General features: G+C 37.9%; 1 protein-coding gene across 1 annotated transcript in view; it reads left to right on the forward strand.

The window, feature by feature from the left end:
* Positions 1–16781, forward strand: part of DISP1 (dispatched RND transporter family member 1) — a 35403-nt gene that overhangs the window by 10301 nt on the left and 8321 nt on the right. The window contains exons 2-6 of the mRNA XM_015831926.2: positions 10635–10664; positions 12224–12347; positions 14839–14966; positions 15731–15828; positions 16545–16642. Coding sequence (XP_015687412.1) covers positions 10635–10664; positions 12224–12347; positions 14839–14966; positions 15731–15828; positions 16545–16642 — 478 coding nt within the window. The remainder of the gene's footprint in view (positions 1–10634; positions 10665–12223; positions 12348–14838; positions 14967–15730; positions 15829–16544; positions 16643–16781) is intronic.

Consider the following 16781-nt stretch of genomic DNA (forward strand, 5'->3'; position numbering starts at 1 on the left):
CTGTGGGAGCTCCCACCCTGTGGAACGAACTCCCCCCAGAGATCCAGATTATTCCGGATCTCCCCTCCTTCCGCCGTGCCCTCAAGACATGGCTTTTCCATCAAGCGGGATTGGCCTAGGGGGGGATTTTATAGGGATTTTAAAGGGATTTTATAATATTAAACTTAATACAGGTTATTTAATATATATTTTAATTTGGTTTTTAGAGATGTCTATTGTATTGTACTGTTTTTATTTACCTGTAAGCCGCCCTGAGTCCCTCGGGAGAAGGGCGGGGTATAAATGGGATTAAATAAATAAATAAAATAAATAAAATATAAGAGCCTTTTATGGCTTATAATTTTGCTCAGGCTTGGTTGATTGAATCCAAATGGCCATTTTCTATTAGTAAACCTTTCAGGATATGATGTAATGATTGTCAGTTGTCTTAGTGTTGTCAGTTCCTAGGTAAATCTTGTTTTTGGTTTGCATTGGTTTTTATATTATTTGTGAACCACTTAGAGTCACATGGAGTTGGGAAGTGGCCAGTTTGGTGCACACTGCATGCATAAGCAGGAAAAAGCAAACTAGCAGTTTTTCATCTGATTTGTGGTGTGCTTTAAAAATTGCCTGGAAGAATTAAGATTGCAGTAGATTATGAAATTGGGAGTTCCAGATTAAGATTGTAGGAGTATGGGTAAAGCAAGAATCCCCACAAATGAGGAAATGGCCAGTTCTCCAAGCTTTGCGCAACTCTGAAATCACAAACAAAACAAAAATTGTGTCACAGATAAGCTGGAATAAAATTGTTTTGGCTGCCCAAAGAAGATACTGTGAGTACATGGCAACATAGTGCTGATACCAGTTTGGCATAAAGCTTCATGTTGAAGGTCCATACGTGATAACAAACAAAATGGAAACTGCACTCTTTTTCCCATATCTTTTGGACAGGAGTAGGGTCAGACAAAAGAACTTCAACCTAGAGCAGGGGTCGGGAACCTTGGATGGCTGGCTCAGGAATTCTGGGAGTTGAAGTCCACAAGTCATAAAAGAGCCAAGGTTCCCCACCCCTGACCTAGAGATAAATACCCCAATGTTCCCTCCTCTTTCAGCTGATGACCTCAACCTTCTATTTCTTTAACAGCTAGACTTCCCAACCCTCCTGAAAGGCCCTTTATGCCTAACAATAGAACTCACTCCATATATATCCTGACAAAGACCTACCTAGCTGCTTAAAACTAGCCTGCAAATCAGATTCATAGAATTTCCTGACTTGTAGACCTCAACTTCTGTAAAACTGCTTTGCTTTCCTGAATATAATTTATGTTAACTCTTTTAAAAGATTAAAAACTAGTACAAGCTAATGTAAAGTAAGGAAGGGAAAAAAGGGGGGGAAGCAAAGAGAAAGCAAAAAGTAGAAAAAAAGAAAAAGATTTAAGAAAAATAAGAAAAAAAGATACAAAGTGACTTATGATATTGTTCAGAGCAGCCATGTTATACTGCATATTTTAACATCCCTCTAAAGCTAAATTATAATAGTCTTCTTTGTAGTCTGTCCAATTAGCAAAGCTACAAATCATGTTCATCTTTTTTTCATTTGTACACAAAAAGTCCATAACATGTTTCAATCACTTATCAATATAGATTGTGTCTTGTCTCTAATCAAAAAAGTTACCTTATCTTAGCAAGATCTCTCATTTTTACCAACCATTCTTCCATAGTGGGTTGTATTGAATCCTTCCATCTCTGTGCATATAATAATCTCACCACATTAATCGTATAATGGAATAATCTAAAACTCTTGCTTTTCCATTATTCACTCAAGGAAAACAAGAAAGTCCAGTTGCCTCGTGAAAAAGCACCTTTGGGATAACCATTATTCAATCATTCTTATAAAGCAGGCACTCAAAAATCATTGCAGTAAATTGCCTCAGCATTGCCTTCCTTACTTCAGCAAAACTCCATAACATCATAATGCTCAAATTGAGCCTATAATTTCAACTATTTATACAGAAACCATATTCAAACTTATTGAGTATAACTCTTCTCTCCTGATTGCGATGCCACAGTCCCTGCCATATTTGTATGCACAAAATGGAAAATCTTCAGGAAAATAAGTTGTATGCACAGATCCAAACAGAAACTCTGGATTCTCAATTTGTTGCTTGGGTGAGAGCCTTGTTATGTACAGTGAAAGATTCCCCCCCCCCCCAAAGCTCATGCTGTATGTGGTCAGGATGACATCACCTGCGAGAAGGCTCCATAGGGCTTGAGTGTTCACTTTAAACAAAGTTACCTTTGTAACTTGAGAATTGACGGGTATATTTTAACTCCCAGATAATCAATTTCCACGGCTGGGTTTTTTTTTTCCAGAAATAAAATTTTAGAGTTCAAGAGCAAGAAGTATTGTCAGACAAAACAATATAAATGCCTTATGGGCAGGGGGACCCATAAATAGAAATAGTGTCAATAATCAATATTATTATGTAATGATCTTTTCATAATTAATCATTGAAAGGTAAGATTGTAGTTCTATCTTCTGAGAGATTTCTAATAAACTTTGTTTGGTACAAAATCTAAGCATTCAATGAATGCTTTCAATCTCAGCAAGGTTTCATCCATTTATTACTAATCCCTTATGCCAGAGGTTAATGGTCCTAATATTTCAAGGCTGCCAGAGGAATGCAATTTTATACCTTGCAATTGTGTATAGAGAAATTTAAGAATAGTACCTCTAAGGTTAAGTCCAGTAATAGGAATGAAACAAATTGCTTAATGATCAGTCTGTTGGCACTTGCAAAAGGAATTCAGACTTTTAGCAAGATACCATATGGGGAAGAAGAACTAATAAAACCTTGGATAAGAATGGAAGCAATACCAGCTGGCGCAAGATACAGATTCCAACAGAGTAGGAGTACTACATTTTTGAGAATCTAAACAGTTCTGAACTTGCAGTTAACTTAATTTAGCATGCCATGTTTTATTTAGGTACTCAATGAATTTCTAGTGGCTGATCTAGGACAACAGAAGCATGTGAGAAAAATGGTTTTGGAAACGATATGAGAAGAGGTGCTAAATGGGGAAAGCACAAAAGGTTTTATTCTGTTGATCTACTAACATTTATTAGATGTTGGTGTTAGGTTAGGTTAGGTTAGGTTAATTTAATTTGTATACCGCCCTTCTCCCGTAGGACTCAGGGCGGTTCACAGCATATTAAAAACACAAATACAATATACAGGATACAAAAAAATCATACAAAAATACACAAAATAACCCCACTAAAACCTAATTAAAAGCCAAATATTGATTGCTGTGTTCCCATTAAAATTACTTTTTAAAAAAAGTGTGATAGCTAGCTTAGCATAAACAGTGAAAGCTATTTGTAGCAAATTAAATTGTAATGAATAAGAATGTATATGCACATTCATTGCAGAATGAATTATATGGACTTCAGATCTGGCATTTTCACAATCAAAATACGGTGAAAAGTTTGTGTTAGTAGGATCTTCTTCGGTACATTTTGTATTTTTTGTATAACGATGCTTATGGTACAATAATTAGGGGAGGCCTTTGTTTTTAAAATACTTTTACGAAAAGAAATTGAAAATAATATTGAGATGTTTATATCCTTTCATTGATGAATTTTTGTAATTCATCATTGATACATCACCCATGTATCACTGGCACTTGCTATAACCTCCTCTTTTATCCTAGAGCAGGTTTTAATTGCTGTTTTTAGTGGGCAAAGGTCACTTGCCCACTAGTGGCTGGAGTGATGAAAAAAGTGGGCAGGACCATGCCATGAAGTGCCTGGGTTGACTTTGGTGATTCTTTTTGATTTTTTTTAAGGGACGAAGGAAGCTTGCTTTTCTTAGAGCAAACAGTAGTCTGTGTTTTTTAAGTGTTGACAGTACCTTGTCAAACTTTGCTGATCTCCAAAGAATCAGACCACCTTAGTACTTGAATTAGTACTTAGTACTTGGAAGACCATCAAGAAATCTGAAGACAGTAAGGTAACCTGCAAGATCCATAAAACCTCCCAGAAGGCAATAGCCAACCACTTTCATATCGTTGCCAAAACATTCCCATGAAATTATCCCGCTTTAGGGATGGCACTATATTTCACGATTGCCATTGTAATACTGATTTCTACAACTACAGAGCTGAAATTTGGCAGCACAGCTGAATGGGGATCAGTAGGCCACAAAATGGATGGGGATAAAGGTTCTACTCAGTTCCCCCCTTATTCTCACATGGCTTTTGGGAGGCTCTTTTTTGGAGCTTTCTCATGTTGCCTCTTGCATATAACTTTCCATCCCCAAATAGCTTTTTGTGTAAGAATATCTCCTGTATGGCAGAAGATGCTGATCTTGAAAGCCAGTATTAAAATACAAAACCTAACCTCCCATTAAGAAAGTACACCAGTATCCAGGTTAATTAGATCTATGTATTTCCTTATACAAATAGTTATGCTGGTAGCCTTCTCCCTTCAGAATATAGATTAGGTTGGCAATTTGCACTTCATCTTTCTCTATTGTATGTATGGGGTCTGATAGGACAAACGTGAATTCATTAAGAAGAAAGAAAATTCTGTTAATAAATTGAAGTAGTGCTTCAAAGACAAAACTAGCAGCAAACTTTGATTTCATTCCATAGTAATGTGTGAACTAGTTTGAGGGAGAGAGAACGACTGAGTTCAGAGTAATCCCTCTAACAAGGAAACGGCAGAATTCAGAGAAGATGAATGCTGGACTTTATTTTTTCTCTGAAAACAACCTTAATACAAAACAAATATTAACATACAACAAAAATAACCTTTCTACGGAATGGCTTGGAAATAAACGATGGCTTGTTTATATTTGATGTGACCTGTTAAGATATAAAATTGAGATGTGCGTATGTTTATTGGGGTGTGCTTATATGTTTAAATGTCCTGGGTGCATGTCAGCCTTTGGCTGGGCTCTAAAATAGTCTTACGATTCCAGGCCATATTTGTTCTATGTTCTGCTTTAGTCTTTTTAAGTAAATTTTATCCTGCCCCAAAGAATGATAAAATCCTCCATATTTGAAATGTTAAAGGACACACCTGCTATGACACCTGTTTCATTTTCAAATGCATACTTCAAAAAAAAATCCCTGCATCAAAATGAGTCCCAGCACTTTAATTAGTTGATTGCAGCTGATTATGACATTTCTGTTATGCTGTGGTTTAGAATTAATTTTAATTTCAACAACAGCAAAAAATAGTTATACTCTAGGACAGGGATCTTCAAACTTGGCCCTTTTATGACTTGTGGACTTCAACTCCCAGAATTCCTCAGCCAACGTGGCTGGCTGAGGAATTCTGGGAGCTAAAGTCCACAAGTCATAAAAGGACCAAGTTTGAAGACCCCTACTCTAGGACCATGCTTCCCAAATCTGGGTAAATACCCAAAATAGGATTAAAATATTTTTTCTTTGGGTAACAACACACATATGCATTATCTACTGACAACAAGGACTTTTAAATTTCCTCAAAGGGTTTTATCTACTGTATATTGGGTGAAAAGTACTTCTGATAAGCAGTTTTGAGTAATGAAAACACTTGGGAACCACTGCTCTAGAATGTATAGCAAAATAGAGCTTCCCCTTTCAATTAATAGTGGTGAGTTGCTGTTTTGATCTCTAGACCGTTTCAAGGGAAATGCTCTGCTCTCCACATGAAGGAATAGCAATTCTTCATAGTTTGTCCTTATGTTGTCCAAAAATGTAGACCAGGAAATGGAGTGGGACTAATGCAGAACAAATTCAGGGAAGCACCTAACTAAAATGAGTCCATGAGTCCACTGTACTTTGCTATAAATGTAATAAGTAACTTCAATATGATAAGGAAGTTCAATGTAATAAGTTGCAATAAGTTACTTCAAATACTCTAGTTCAAGATAATTGTCACCTCCTAATACACTCAAGATGATAAGTTGAATTTAAAGGAAGTTGAAACTGTCATATGTGGAGGGGAAAAGATATTTGTGTGATATGCAAAAATAAGAAAAGTGGCCATGTCCAAGTTTATTATTCTCAATTATCCTTAGTTGAAGCAAACCAATTTCAAAGTATAATTTCTCAAGCATTATTGCTTTAACAAATTATATGAAACATTTGCTCTATTTTATATTTTGGTTGCAATCTGAAATTAGAAGGAAAATGTTTGATCTCTTAACACTTTAAAAGGAGGTAGATCAATATTGCAACAAATAATAGTTTACCACTTTGTTCCAACTAGTACAATGAACTAGTTATAATATTTCTAAATTAGAAATAAAGACTATTTAGATGATCTTTTTCTTTTTTGGTATACATTTTTATTTATTTCCAAGGTTAAAATACAGGATGAAGAAAAAAGAAAAAAATACAATACAAAAACAGAAAAAAGTGCATAAAACAAAAATTCAAGCATACATACAAAAGTTTCCCCTGGTTGAATACTGATAAATATAGTTTCAGCGACAATAATTGTTCCCCTCTCCCCCAAACAGGTCCACAATCTATAAATTTCTACATCTATATTTGCAAAATTGCTATATAACATTAAAATATCACAATTGTAATAATCTATTATCAATTAACCAATTTGACCTACCATCTATCTACTAAAAAAAAATCCAGCTAACAGGCAGTTCCAACCACAAAGCTAAACCTCAGAGCCCTCTGTTAACAATCTGTTGTCACATTTAACCCACAGAAGGTCTACAAGCAGCTTCTATTCTCTCATAAACTCACTACAACCATTTTTTCTGATCCATTCAGGAACAAATAACATTGATCAATTCTTGATCATAAAAATAACTCCCAGTTTATCAGCATTGCTTTTCTTTATGATTATGAGTGGAATTGTTCCAAACAACTGCTTCTCACTCTCCAAAAAAAGAGTCTTCATTGGGAACATCTCCATAATACTTGTTCAATAAATCTTCCCACAAATTGGGACCCAATATACAGTATCTTGACAGCCATCCTCTAATTGCATATGATGTCTCCATTCCACAAACTCCATCAAGCTTTTCTGAAAAAGTCAAGTTCATTAATGCCCCTTCCAACCTCCTCTAACAAATATTAGTTTTCAAACAAAGCTTCTTTTCTTTTAATAATAATAATAATAATAATAATAATAATAATAATAATAATAATAATAATAATAATAATAATAATAATAAAGTTGGAAGGGACCTTGGAGGTCATCTACTTCAACCTCCTGCTCAGGCAGGAAACCCTATACCATTTCGGACAAATGGCTGTCCAGTTTCTTTTTAAAAACTTCCAGTGTTGGCGCATTCACCCTCTCACAGTTACTACTATTGAGCAAGGTACCCCCTATACTATACCTGTACATTTGGTTTTTCTTGCCTAAATGTAGAACCTTACTTTTTTCACCATTGAATTTCATTTTGTTAGATAGCGCCCAGTGTTCAAGTCTGTCCAGATCCTCCTGTATCCTAAGCCTATCTTCTGGAGTGTTGGCTATTCCTGCCAGCTTGGTGTCGTCTGCAAATTTGATGAGTTCCCCATCTATCCCCTTGTCCAGATCGTTGATGAAGATGTTGAAGAGCACTGGGCCCAGAACAGAGCCCTGGGGCACCCCACTACATACTTCCCTCCATGTAGATGCGGTTCCATTGAGGACCACACGCTGAGTATGGCTGATCAGCCAGCTACGGATCCATATCTGTTAGCAGCAAATTAACTTTCAGTCCATCCAACTGCATAGCTGATTTAGCTACTGTTGCCTGTGTCTTGAAGTCTTCTTCAGGTTGATTTACAATTATTACAAATTCATCAAACATTTATTCAGTTTTTCATTTAAAACTTATAAGTTGGCAAACATTGTTTTTTCAAAAGTTTTCACCAAGAAGGCTTTAATGTTAAAACGTCTGAGTCCCATCTCTCCTTTATATCTCTTTTTGGGGGACGTAAAGAATATATAATTTTCAAAGTTCTTAATATATTGTTGCTTTGCTCTCTTAGTCAAGTTTTCACAGCAAAGTGTAAGCAGTTCCCTTTTGAAGACAAAGAAAATGGGTACTCTATAACAAAGGCGGCACAAAGAAGTTGAGATTAAAAATTCCAATAACAGAGTGGATGGAGAAAAAATAAAAAAATAAAATGAAGCAACAGAGTTCTTTTAGGAAAACTAGTATAATAATAATAATAATAATAATAATAATAATAATAATAATAATAATAATAATAATAATAATAATAATAATAATAATAATAATAATAATAATATAATAATAATAATAATAATAAAGTTGGGAGGGACCTTGGAGGTCATCAAGTCCAACCTCCTGCTCAGGCAGGTAACCCTATACCAGACATGTCAAACACAAGGCCCGGGGGCCAGATGCGGCCTGCGACATGGTTTCATGTGGCCCGCGAAGCCATCCTGGAAACAGTGAGGGAATGGCCCCCACTGCCTTGGCCCTGGCCCAGGCCAGCCAGGAGCCAATGTACAATTTTGAGGTGGCCATCTATGCTGAAACACATTCAGTTTTAGCTCCACAAGGCCGTCTGGAAACAGCAAGGGACCTGCCCCTGCCACGTTGGCCCCGTCCCCTGGGTGTGCGCTGGGGAGGTATCACCCTTTGTGAGGAATGAAGAAATGCACCATCGCCTGGAAGTGGCCAGTAAATGGCCTTCACCTACTTCACATATCTGGCTTGATGGGCTCCGCGGGAGGGGTTTCGCAGGCTCTTCCAATGGACCATGCCTTGGCGCTTGCCCCAGTCCCACCCCCTTCTGCCAGAGACCCTCAGATCTGTCCCACGCCTGCCCAGGCCCCCACAGGCACCCTTGACGCGAACGATGTAGAGCTGGCCATGCCCAACCAGTAGGCCACACCCACTCCAGCCACACCCACCCAGTACGCTGTGCCCACCCTGGCCACACCTACCTGGCCCCCTCGAGAATAACCGCAATGCTGATGCGGTCCTCAATGAAATTGAGTTTGACACCCCTGCCCTATACCATTTCGGACAAATGGCTGTCCAGTCTCTTCTTAAAAACTTCCAGTGTTGGAGCATTCACCGCTTCTGGAGGCAGGTTGTTCCACTGGTTAATCATTCTAACTGTCAGGAAGTTTCTCCTTAGTTCTAGGTTGCTTCTTTCCTTGGTTAGTTTCCATCTGTTGCTTCTTGTCCTGCCTTCAGGCGCTTTGGAGAATAGCTTGACTCCCTCTTCTTTCTGGCAGCCCCTGAGATATTGGAACACTGCTATCATGTCCCCCCTCGTCCTTCTCTTCATTAAACTAGACATACCCAATTCCAGCAGCCGTTCCTTATATACCTTACAAAATCCTTAAGGTAAAAAAATCCAGCATAGATCTGATTGAATTACGTTTACTACAAAGAAAAAGAACCCTCACGCCCACTGCAGTGAAAGAGAAAGTATTTTGAAGCACCGAAATAAAACAATTAAAGTTTATGATTGTATGCAAGCAAAAGGATATAAGGCAAGTTAATATTCAACCAGGCTAGCCATCAAAAATGATGTTAAAAACAGAAAGTGCACTTACAAATACAAGCAGCTGCAGGAAAAGATGGAGACCCGACCATTCCAGCCGCTCTTGCCTAGAACTGAAATCTTTCAGATTTCTCTCTCCAGGCAAGTACATGGCAGTTTGAGAGTCATTAAAGCAAAGGTGCTTTTTCAAGAGGCAGTTGGACTTTCTTTCTTCTTTTTCAAGAGCCAACTGGACTTTCTTTCAGAAACTATGGTTGTGGTGAGTTTATGAAGAGCTGAAGAACCATCCGGTCCCCACCATCCAGTCAGAGCTGAAGAAGATTTTTCTTCAAAGAAAAAAAAAAGGAAGTCCAGTTGCTTTTTGAAAAAGCACCTTTGGGACAACCATGACCTGGATGACTGAAAATCTCCATAGATTCATTAACTTTACTCCCATTTAGATCTGGGGAGCACGCTGCCAAAGAACCAGCCTTGGCAGCAAAATCGGTTTATGGGCAGGGAGAAAAAAAAATATGCCCCACCATTCAGCACACCACTTTCTGGGCACTCTCTCGAAGATATTTTTCTTGAAAAAATTAGGACTGTAGAGAAGTGGTGTTAAAAGCCAGTCATCTCTTAAAGATTGTGTTCTTTCTGAAGAAATGACTTAATTTATTATATTCATTGTTTTCATTTATTTGATAAGGTTAAAAGGCTTGCAGCTTTTCTTTAGAGGTTCTGTCATCTAAGCAGATTTTGGAAAGCAAGAGCATCTTTTTTTAAAAAAAATGTATTTGGAGCAAATTGGACAGAACACATTCTCAGGTTTTTTTACAAAAAAAAATTAGGCACTTAACCACTGAATTAAATGTGCTTACGTGTGTGCAAAATATGTTAATAAGCAGAATGAAAGGAAGGCACATCAATTAGGAACAGTATTTCAAGGCATAATTAAGAGTTGGATGGATGTGCCTCACAGAGCAGCTGATCAAGAATTCTGTGTAATTTTCTTCTCTCGGAAAAGAAGGAAAAACGTGAGTGTTCTGGCTGGAGATGATGAAAGTTATCCCAAACATTTGAAAATTGGAAAATGCTGATCTAAATAAGTAGACAGGAAGAGAAAACTTGAGTGCTGGCAGAACGTCTCCCTCTAAAATAAGTTTGTGTTTAATTTTCAGGCCAGCCAGAGCGGTAACGTTGCCAAAAAGGTAAGAGCCCATTTCCAGTTAATGTATTTCTTTGGGGTTTTTTTCATGCACTTATCAGCATTAAAAATTATTGGTGATGTCATCAGAACGGAAGGGATAAAGAAAGTTTCATTTTATTTAGAACAGGTGGCCCCTGTGAATTAGCTGTATGCTTTCTTTGTGCTGCCAGACCTCTGGAAATCCAGAGGCAGCTGGGGATACCCTTTTGCTGCCAGGCAGCTGGTGTGCAGTGGAGCCAATTCCCATGTTAAGGTTCACGTATGAAACCTCAGAAGCATCCCCTTCCTACTTGAGTTGACATCCTGCCCCTCCTTTTTTTTTTTCTTCACAAAGTCCTTTGACAGTTGGAAAACATTTTGATTAGCAGCTCAAATATTCTTGGATTCAGTTCAGATAAATAGATGTCCTTTTTTGTAAAATAGAGCTTAACAATCTGGCCTGGATCACTTCAGGCTTCCCCCCCCCCCTTAAAGTCATCCAGAATCATCCAGATTTGGGTGGTGTATAAATTTGCAAAAAAAAAAAAAAAAATAGCGTCCCTTCACCTTTCTCTTGATTTCATATCCCAAGAGAAACAGGAATAGTCCTCTCTAGAGCAATGGACCTCGAAGCCCTAGAATAATCCGAGATGGTCCTTCTTCAGGGGCTCTTCTTTTCTTCCAAAGGATTTTTTATAAACTAACTGGATACAATCATTTTTACCTCTCTAATTTCCAGTAGATACTTAACAAGCTTTTGAGATAACAAACACATTGTCAATTAAGCTACTGATAAGTTTCAGTTTGCTGGTGTTCTTCAATTTGTTGACTGAAAGCTGGAACACAACACAACCAGTGCAGAAGGGTGACATGCTGTTTTGTTTTAGAATGTATCCATAGTTTTCACTGAACCCTAAATTAACATTGTGTGTCTTAATTTTGTAAAATTCATTGTAACTTTTGCAGAAATGATGGCCTCTTGCTTTAATATTGCATAGTGTTTAAGGAGATGAATTTGGAAACATTCTGACCAGACCAAATATATGGACTAGTGGGTAAAAATGAAAAAAATCAGTAGCGTGTCTTTAATCTAATAAGAGTGCTTGCATTTGAAATGGCATGGCTTTTCTGAATCACAGGTGCCAAATGATTCAAGTTAAATATATAGCAATTACCATTAGTATCCTTCAAGCCAGACAAATAGTGAATAGATCTGAAACAGAAAAGAAAGGAGAGAAAAATTAATATATTCTTTTTCATTATACCTGAAGGACAAATCTGTATCAACTGTTCTAAACATTCTTGCACGAAGAAATGCTGAAGTGGAAAGAAATGGGTGGCAGATCTGTTTTTTATTGATTGGAAAGTAATATTGAAAATACCACTCGCCACAAAGTTGTGTACTTTCCAGTTTGAAGACTAGCACAATTCAGTCCTCTTTAAACAAAGACGATGGTGACATTCTTAAAACCATCTTAGTCATTAAAAGAAAGAAAAAGAAAAAAATAATCCTGTCTCCCGATTTCTTTTTCTCTACTGGTACCTTTCTCCTATTCACATTTGTTTTCCATTTTGTTCCAGCTATGCAGCTCTGATAGCAGACTGGCCTGTGGTGGTTTTAGGCATGTGCACTGTGTTAATTGTGGTGTGTGCATTGGTTGGAATTCTAGTCCCGGACCTTCCAGACTTCTCTGATCCTTTATTGGTGAGTAAACTTTACTGTCTTCTGCTGTCAAAGCATTGTGTTGGCACATCCTCCAATTCCCACCCCCCAAAATAATGATAAACAGAGAGCTGTAGTAAATTATTGGTTAACATATTGTACTGCTTTCAAATGCAGATGTGTCCAAATCCAGACCCCCACATCTGAATATTTATAAAGTACTTGAAGCCAGATGTCTTCAGCTATATGGGTGTAGCTGTTGAATCTTTTCTTAAAAAACAAACCTGAGAAGTCCTTTTCCAGCAAGACCTCTAAGAGTGATTTCAGCTTATTTACAATAGAAATACTGTACCTTAGCACAATACAGTACAGCAACATCAGATAGCTTAAATAGTAACTTAATAAATAGAAAATTAATTTAGATAATAGTTGTTCTATTCAGGAATTATGTGAATGGTTTAACAATTCTGCCTACAATATTGCATGTCTGATTTGGCTTTTCACCCAATGGATGCTATCACAAGAGTTTACCAAGGAAGAGTTTTGCTTATTCAGCAGAGGCTTTCCTGTAGCTGGAACCCATCTGAAGCAAACTCTTAGCACATGCATATACTCTATGCCAGGGGCGTCAAACTGCCGGCCCACGGGCCGGACGGGTCATCCGGAAGCCATGCCCACCCCATTGCCAGCAGTGGCAAAATAGTCGTCGCGAGTTTGACATGTCTGCTCTATGTATTATAGCTCCCCCTGTAAATCAGAGGGCTGAGATATTTCAATATAAGAAAAGAGTTCTTTATTTTCATGTTTAAGGATATTTAAGAGTAGCAGGCAATGTGCTAGCTGTGAACATGGCTATATACAATATGGAGGGGGGGTGGGAAGGAAAGAGAGTCTTCTTTCCTGTTATAATAGTTCATTGTTATGTAATCAAACTGAATGATAGGAAATGCAGAGCAAATAAAAGAACCGTTTTATATGAGATATAAACTACAGGTTTTAGTGCAGCAAGATGTGCTAACGGTGAACTGATTAGTCATAATGAATACATGCAAACTTTAGAATCAGTTTCTTTTCTGAATAGTAGTTACTGAACAACAGCAGAAGGAGGCTGTTATGTTCAGGTCCTGCTAATTAAAATTTGGATGTCACTGTGGGAAACAAGATATTCAACTAAATAGGCCTTTGGTATGATCCATTACAGCTTCCCAGATACGTACATCAGACTGGATGATTTCTGTCTAGAAAGCAATTCCTATGGATTGTTTTGGTGACACTGCTCAGAAGTCTTCTATACATTGTGTTGGGTGACTCAGTAAACTAGAAACAAGTTGCTTATTATTTGCAAGCCATGTTATTTGGAAGATGTAGTTAGCCATATATATTCCACTTTCTAAGAAGACAGCTTGTCATGTTTATCTGAAAACAGTTAATATATAGCAGTGATGGCGAACCTTTTAGAGACTGAGTGCCCAAACTGCAACCCAAAACCCACTTATGCATCGAGTGTCGGGTGGGTGTGGCCCATTGGGTGGGTGTGGCCCATTGGGTGGGCGTGGCCCATTGGGTGGGCCTGGCTGTGGTGGTAACGGCAGACTGGGTGGGACTAAAAAGTTCAATCAATCAATTCCAACTTTGCAAGATCTTTTTTTTCCCTGCGAGAAGTTGAAATTGACTCAAGGATTGAACCTTTTTTTTTTTTTTGCACATGGCGGCGGAGGCCTAAAGCGAAAAGGTTTTATAAAACCCAGCTGAAGGCCTAGGATTGGNAGGTGTTAGTTACCACCTTTAAAGCGCTCCATGGCATAGGACCTGGATACCTCCGAGACCGCCTTCTGCCACAGATTCCCTCCCACAGACCGGTACGCTCCCACAGAGCGGGCCTCCTCAGGGTGCTGTCGGCCAAGCAATGTCGGCTGGCGACCCCCAGGGGGAGGGCCTTCTCTGTGGGTGCCCCCACCCTCTGGAATGAACTACCCCCCGAGATTCGGATGATTCCGGATCTCTTAACCTTCCGCCGCGCCCTCAAGACATGGCTTTTTCAGCAAGCGGGACTGACCTAGGGTGAATTTTTAAATAGGGATAATTTTTAATGATTTTAAACAAGACACAGCCACAAATATTTGGTTTTAATTGGCTTTTATAGGGAAATGTTTTGTATTGTTTTTAATATGCTGTGAGCCGCCCTGAGTCCCATGGGGGAGAAGGGCGGCATATAAGTCTTATTATAAATAAATAAATAAATAAATATTACTGTCTTAATGTTTTTTTTACTTGTGTTTAGTTATGTCTCCTCTCTTCGTTTGGAACCACTGGCTCTTGGGAATTGGGATTGCATAGTGACACTGGGATGCTGGCTATGTCAAGCAGTGGAAGGCTGTGTCTCAACTCGTGTCACTATGTCATCAGAATATTTAAATATTTAAGTGTTATCTATAGAAAAGTATTTTTAATAAAATTCTTCCATTTTAATTTATCTCTGCCTGTTTAGCGAAAGAATGGCATGCATTAAAAAATCATAAATGTTCTGCTGCAGGGTTTTGAACCAAGAGGAACGGCTATTGGGCAGAGACTGGTCACTTGGAATAACATGGTGAAAAACACAGGCTACAAAGCGACTTTAGCAAACTATCCATTCAAATATGCAGATGAGCAGGCTAAGAGGTAAAGGCTTTCAATCAAATTATCGGCTATTGGTGCTAGGTGCCACTTATTGAAATAACCAACTCCTCCCAAGTGTTTGAATAACAAATATTTAATAAATATTATTTCCTGCCTGCCCCCCCCCCCCCAAATAAACAGAATTTGCTTTTTACATCTGGCTCTTTTATTTGTAAGTTACTAATAGGATGTTGCAGAAGAAATGCTCTGGAAAGTGCAGAAGCAAAAGTGCAGCTTCTGTTTCTGATTAATTAAAGCAACTCTCTGATCCTGAAAACAGGCAAGGTTATATTTCAGGGGATTCTGTGTTAGTATTCAAATCTGAAGCATTGCACAACCCTAGTAAAAAATTAGGTCGCACAAGCCTACAGACTTTGTGATTTTTTCTGTGATTGGGTGATTGTGTGTTATCATAATTTTCAAGTGTGGCTGTCATTAGAATTGCCATCAATCCTTCTGTGCTCTGTTTTTGCCATTTTGTAATGCTTCTGCGTTTCTCATGTAACTGCCAATTTTTTCTTTGAAATTTTATAATAGTCAAGTAGCTACTCATTTCATTTTATTGTAAGTTTGAATGCAATCTGTATCAGTGTTTTATCTTTTGGCTTAGGGATAACCTTCTCCAGTGTGTCAGCTTTCCAGAACTCCTCAGTCTGCATTTTGTTTGGTTGCTTTTCTCTAATTTAGTACTTTTTAAATCTACGTAGTGTTGGAATAAAAATGACTACTTGAAATTTATCATCACTTTTAAAAATTGTTCTCGACAGTCATCGAGATAGCCGACGGTCTGACGATCACTATGAAAGAGAGAAGAGGGAGGCTGACTGGAATTTCCAGAAGGACAGCTTTTTCTGTGAGATTCCAAGTGAGTTGATTAATATTTCAGCTGTAAAATAAAATTGGCTTTACATTTGCAAGCATGATGAATTTGACTGAACAAATCTCTTTATTTGCAATTTTTCCTTTCCCAGGAATTGGTCTTTTCTGTCTGAGAAAAAAAACCACTGGCCTCTATGGACTAAGCCAAATGCATTTCAGTATTAAGATTGTCTGATACCATTAGTATACTGGCAACTGTCTGCTGAGGATACTTTAATTTGGATCTCTGCACCAAGCAGAGGATTGATCTAAATGACCTCTGCCACCCCTAAGATCTTTTACCGTTCCTTTTTTTTAATCATAAGTGGACAAAAATAATAAATGCCCACTTTCTTTTATAATATTTGGACTACTGGAAGAAACAACATGGTTATTAGAAATAAACAGGAGACTTATTCATTTTTTCTAAAAATAGCCCTAATAAAAACGATATATTTAAATTTAGCTACTATTGCATTTATATGCATTCATTCTCTTGTCAAAGTACAGAGAATGTTTTAGAAAGATATTTTTATGTGTGGGGGAGGAAATCATGATGCGCCCTTTCCATTTTAGCTTCATATAATCCTACAGGCTACATTAGGCTAAAAATTGGTTATTACTCGGAGGTCCTGTGGCACCCTCTTCTATCTGCCCTGTTGTATTGAGTTCTGTTAATTCCAGAGTCCTGTGATCTTCACAATAGATTAACCTCAATTTCAGGTGATCGTTACTCCCGAGTGGTATTTACATCAGCAAGTGGAGATGACTTGTGGAATTTACCAGCCATAAAGTCAATGTGCAGTGTGGAAAATACGCAGGTAGGTAAAAGTATTAACTTTAATGTAGTGGAATGTACATTTGAAATGCTGGTCTCTGGTCTTAATCATTACTCAGCTGCTGACGTGTTGCAGAGTAAGCTGTCGGCAAGCATGTAATGCTACTGCCTGATATTTCTTT

Source organism: Protobothrops mucrosquamatus, unplaced genomic scaffold (assembly GCF_001527695.2).
Source record: "Protobothrops mucrosquamatus isolate PMUCROS unplaced genomic scaffold, P.Mucros_1.0 scaffold_289, whole genome shotgun sequence".
Taxonomy (NCBI): Eukaryota; Metazoa; Chordata; class Lepidosauria; order Squamata; family Viperidae; genus Protobothrops; species Protobothrops mucrosquamatus.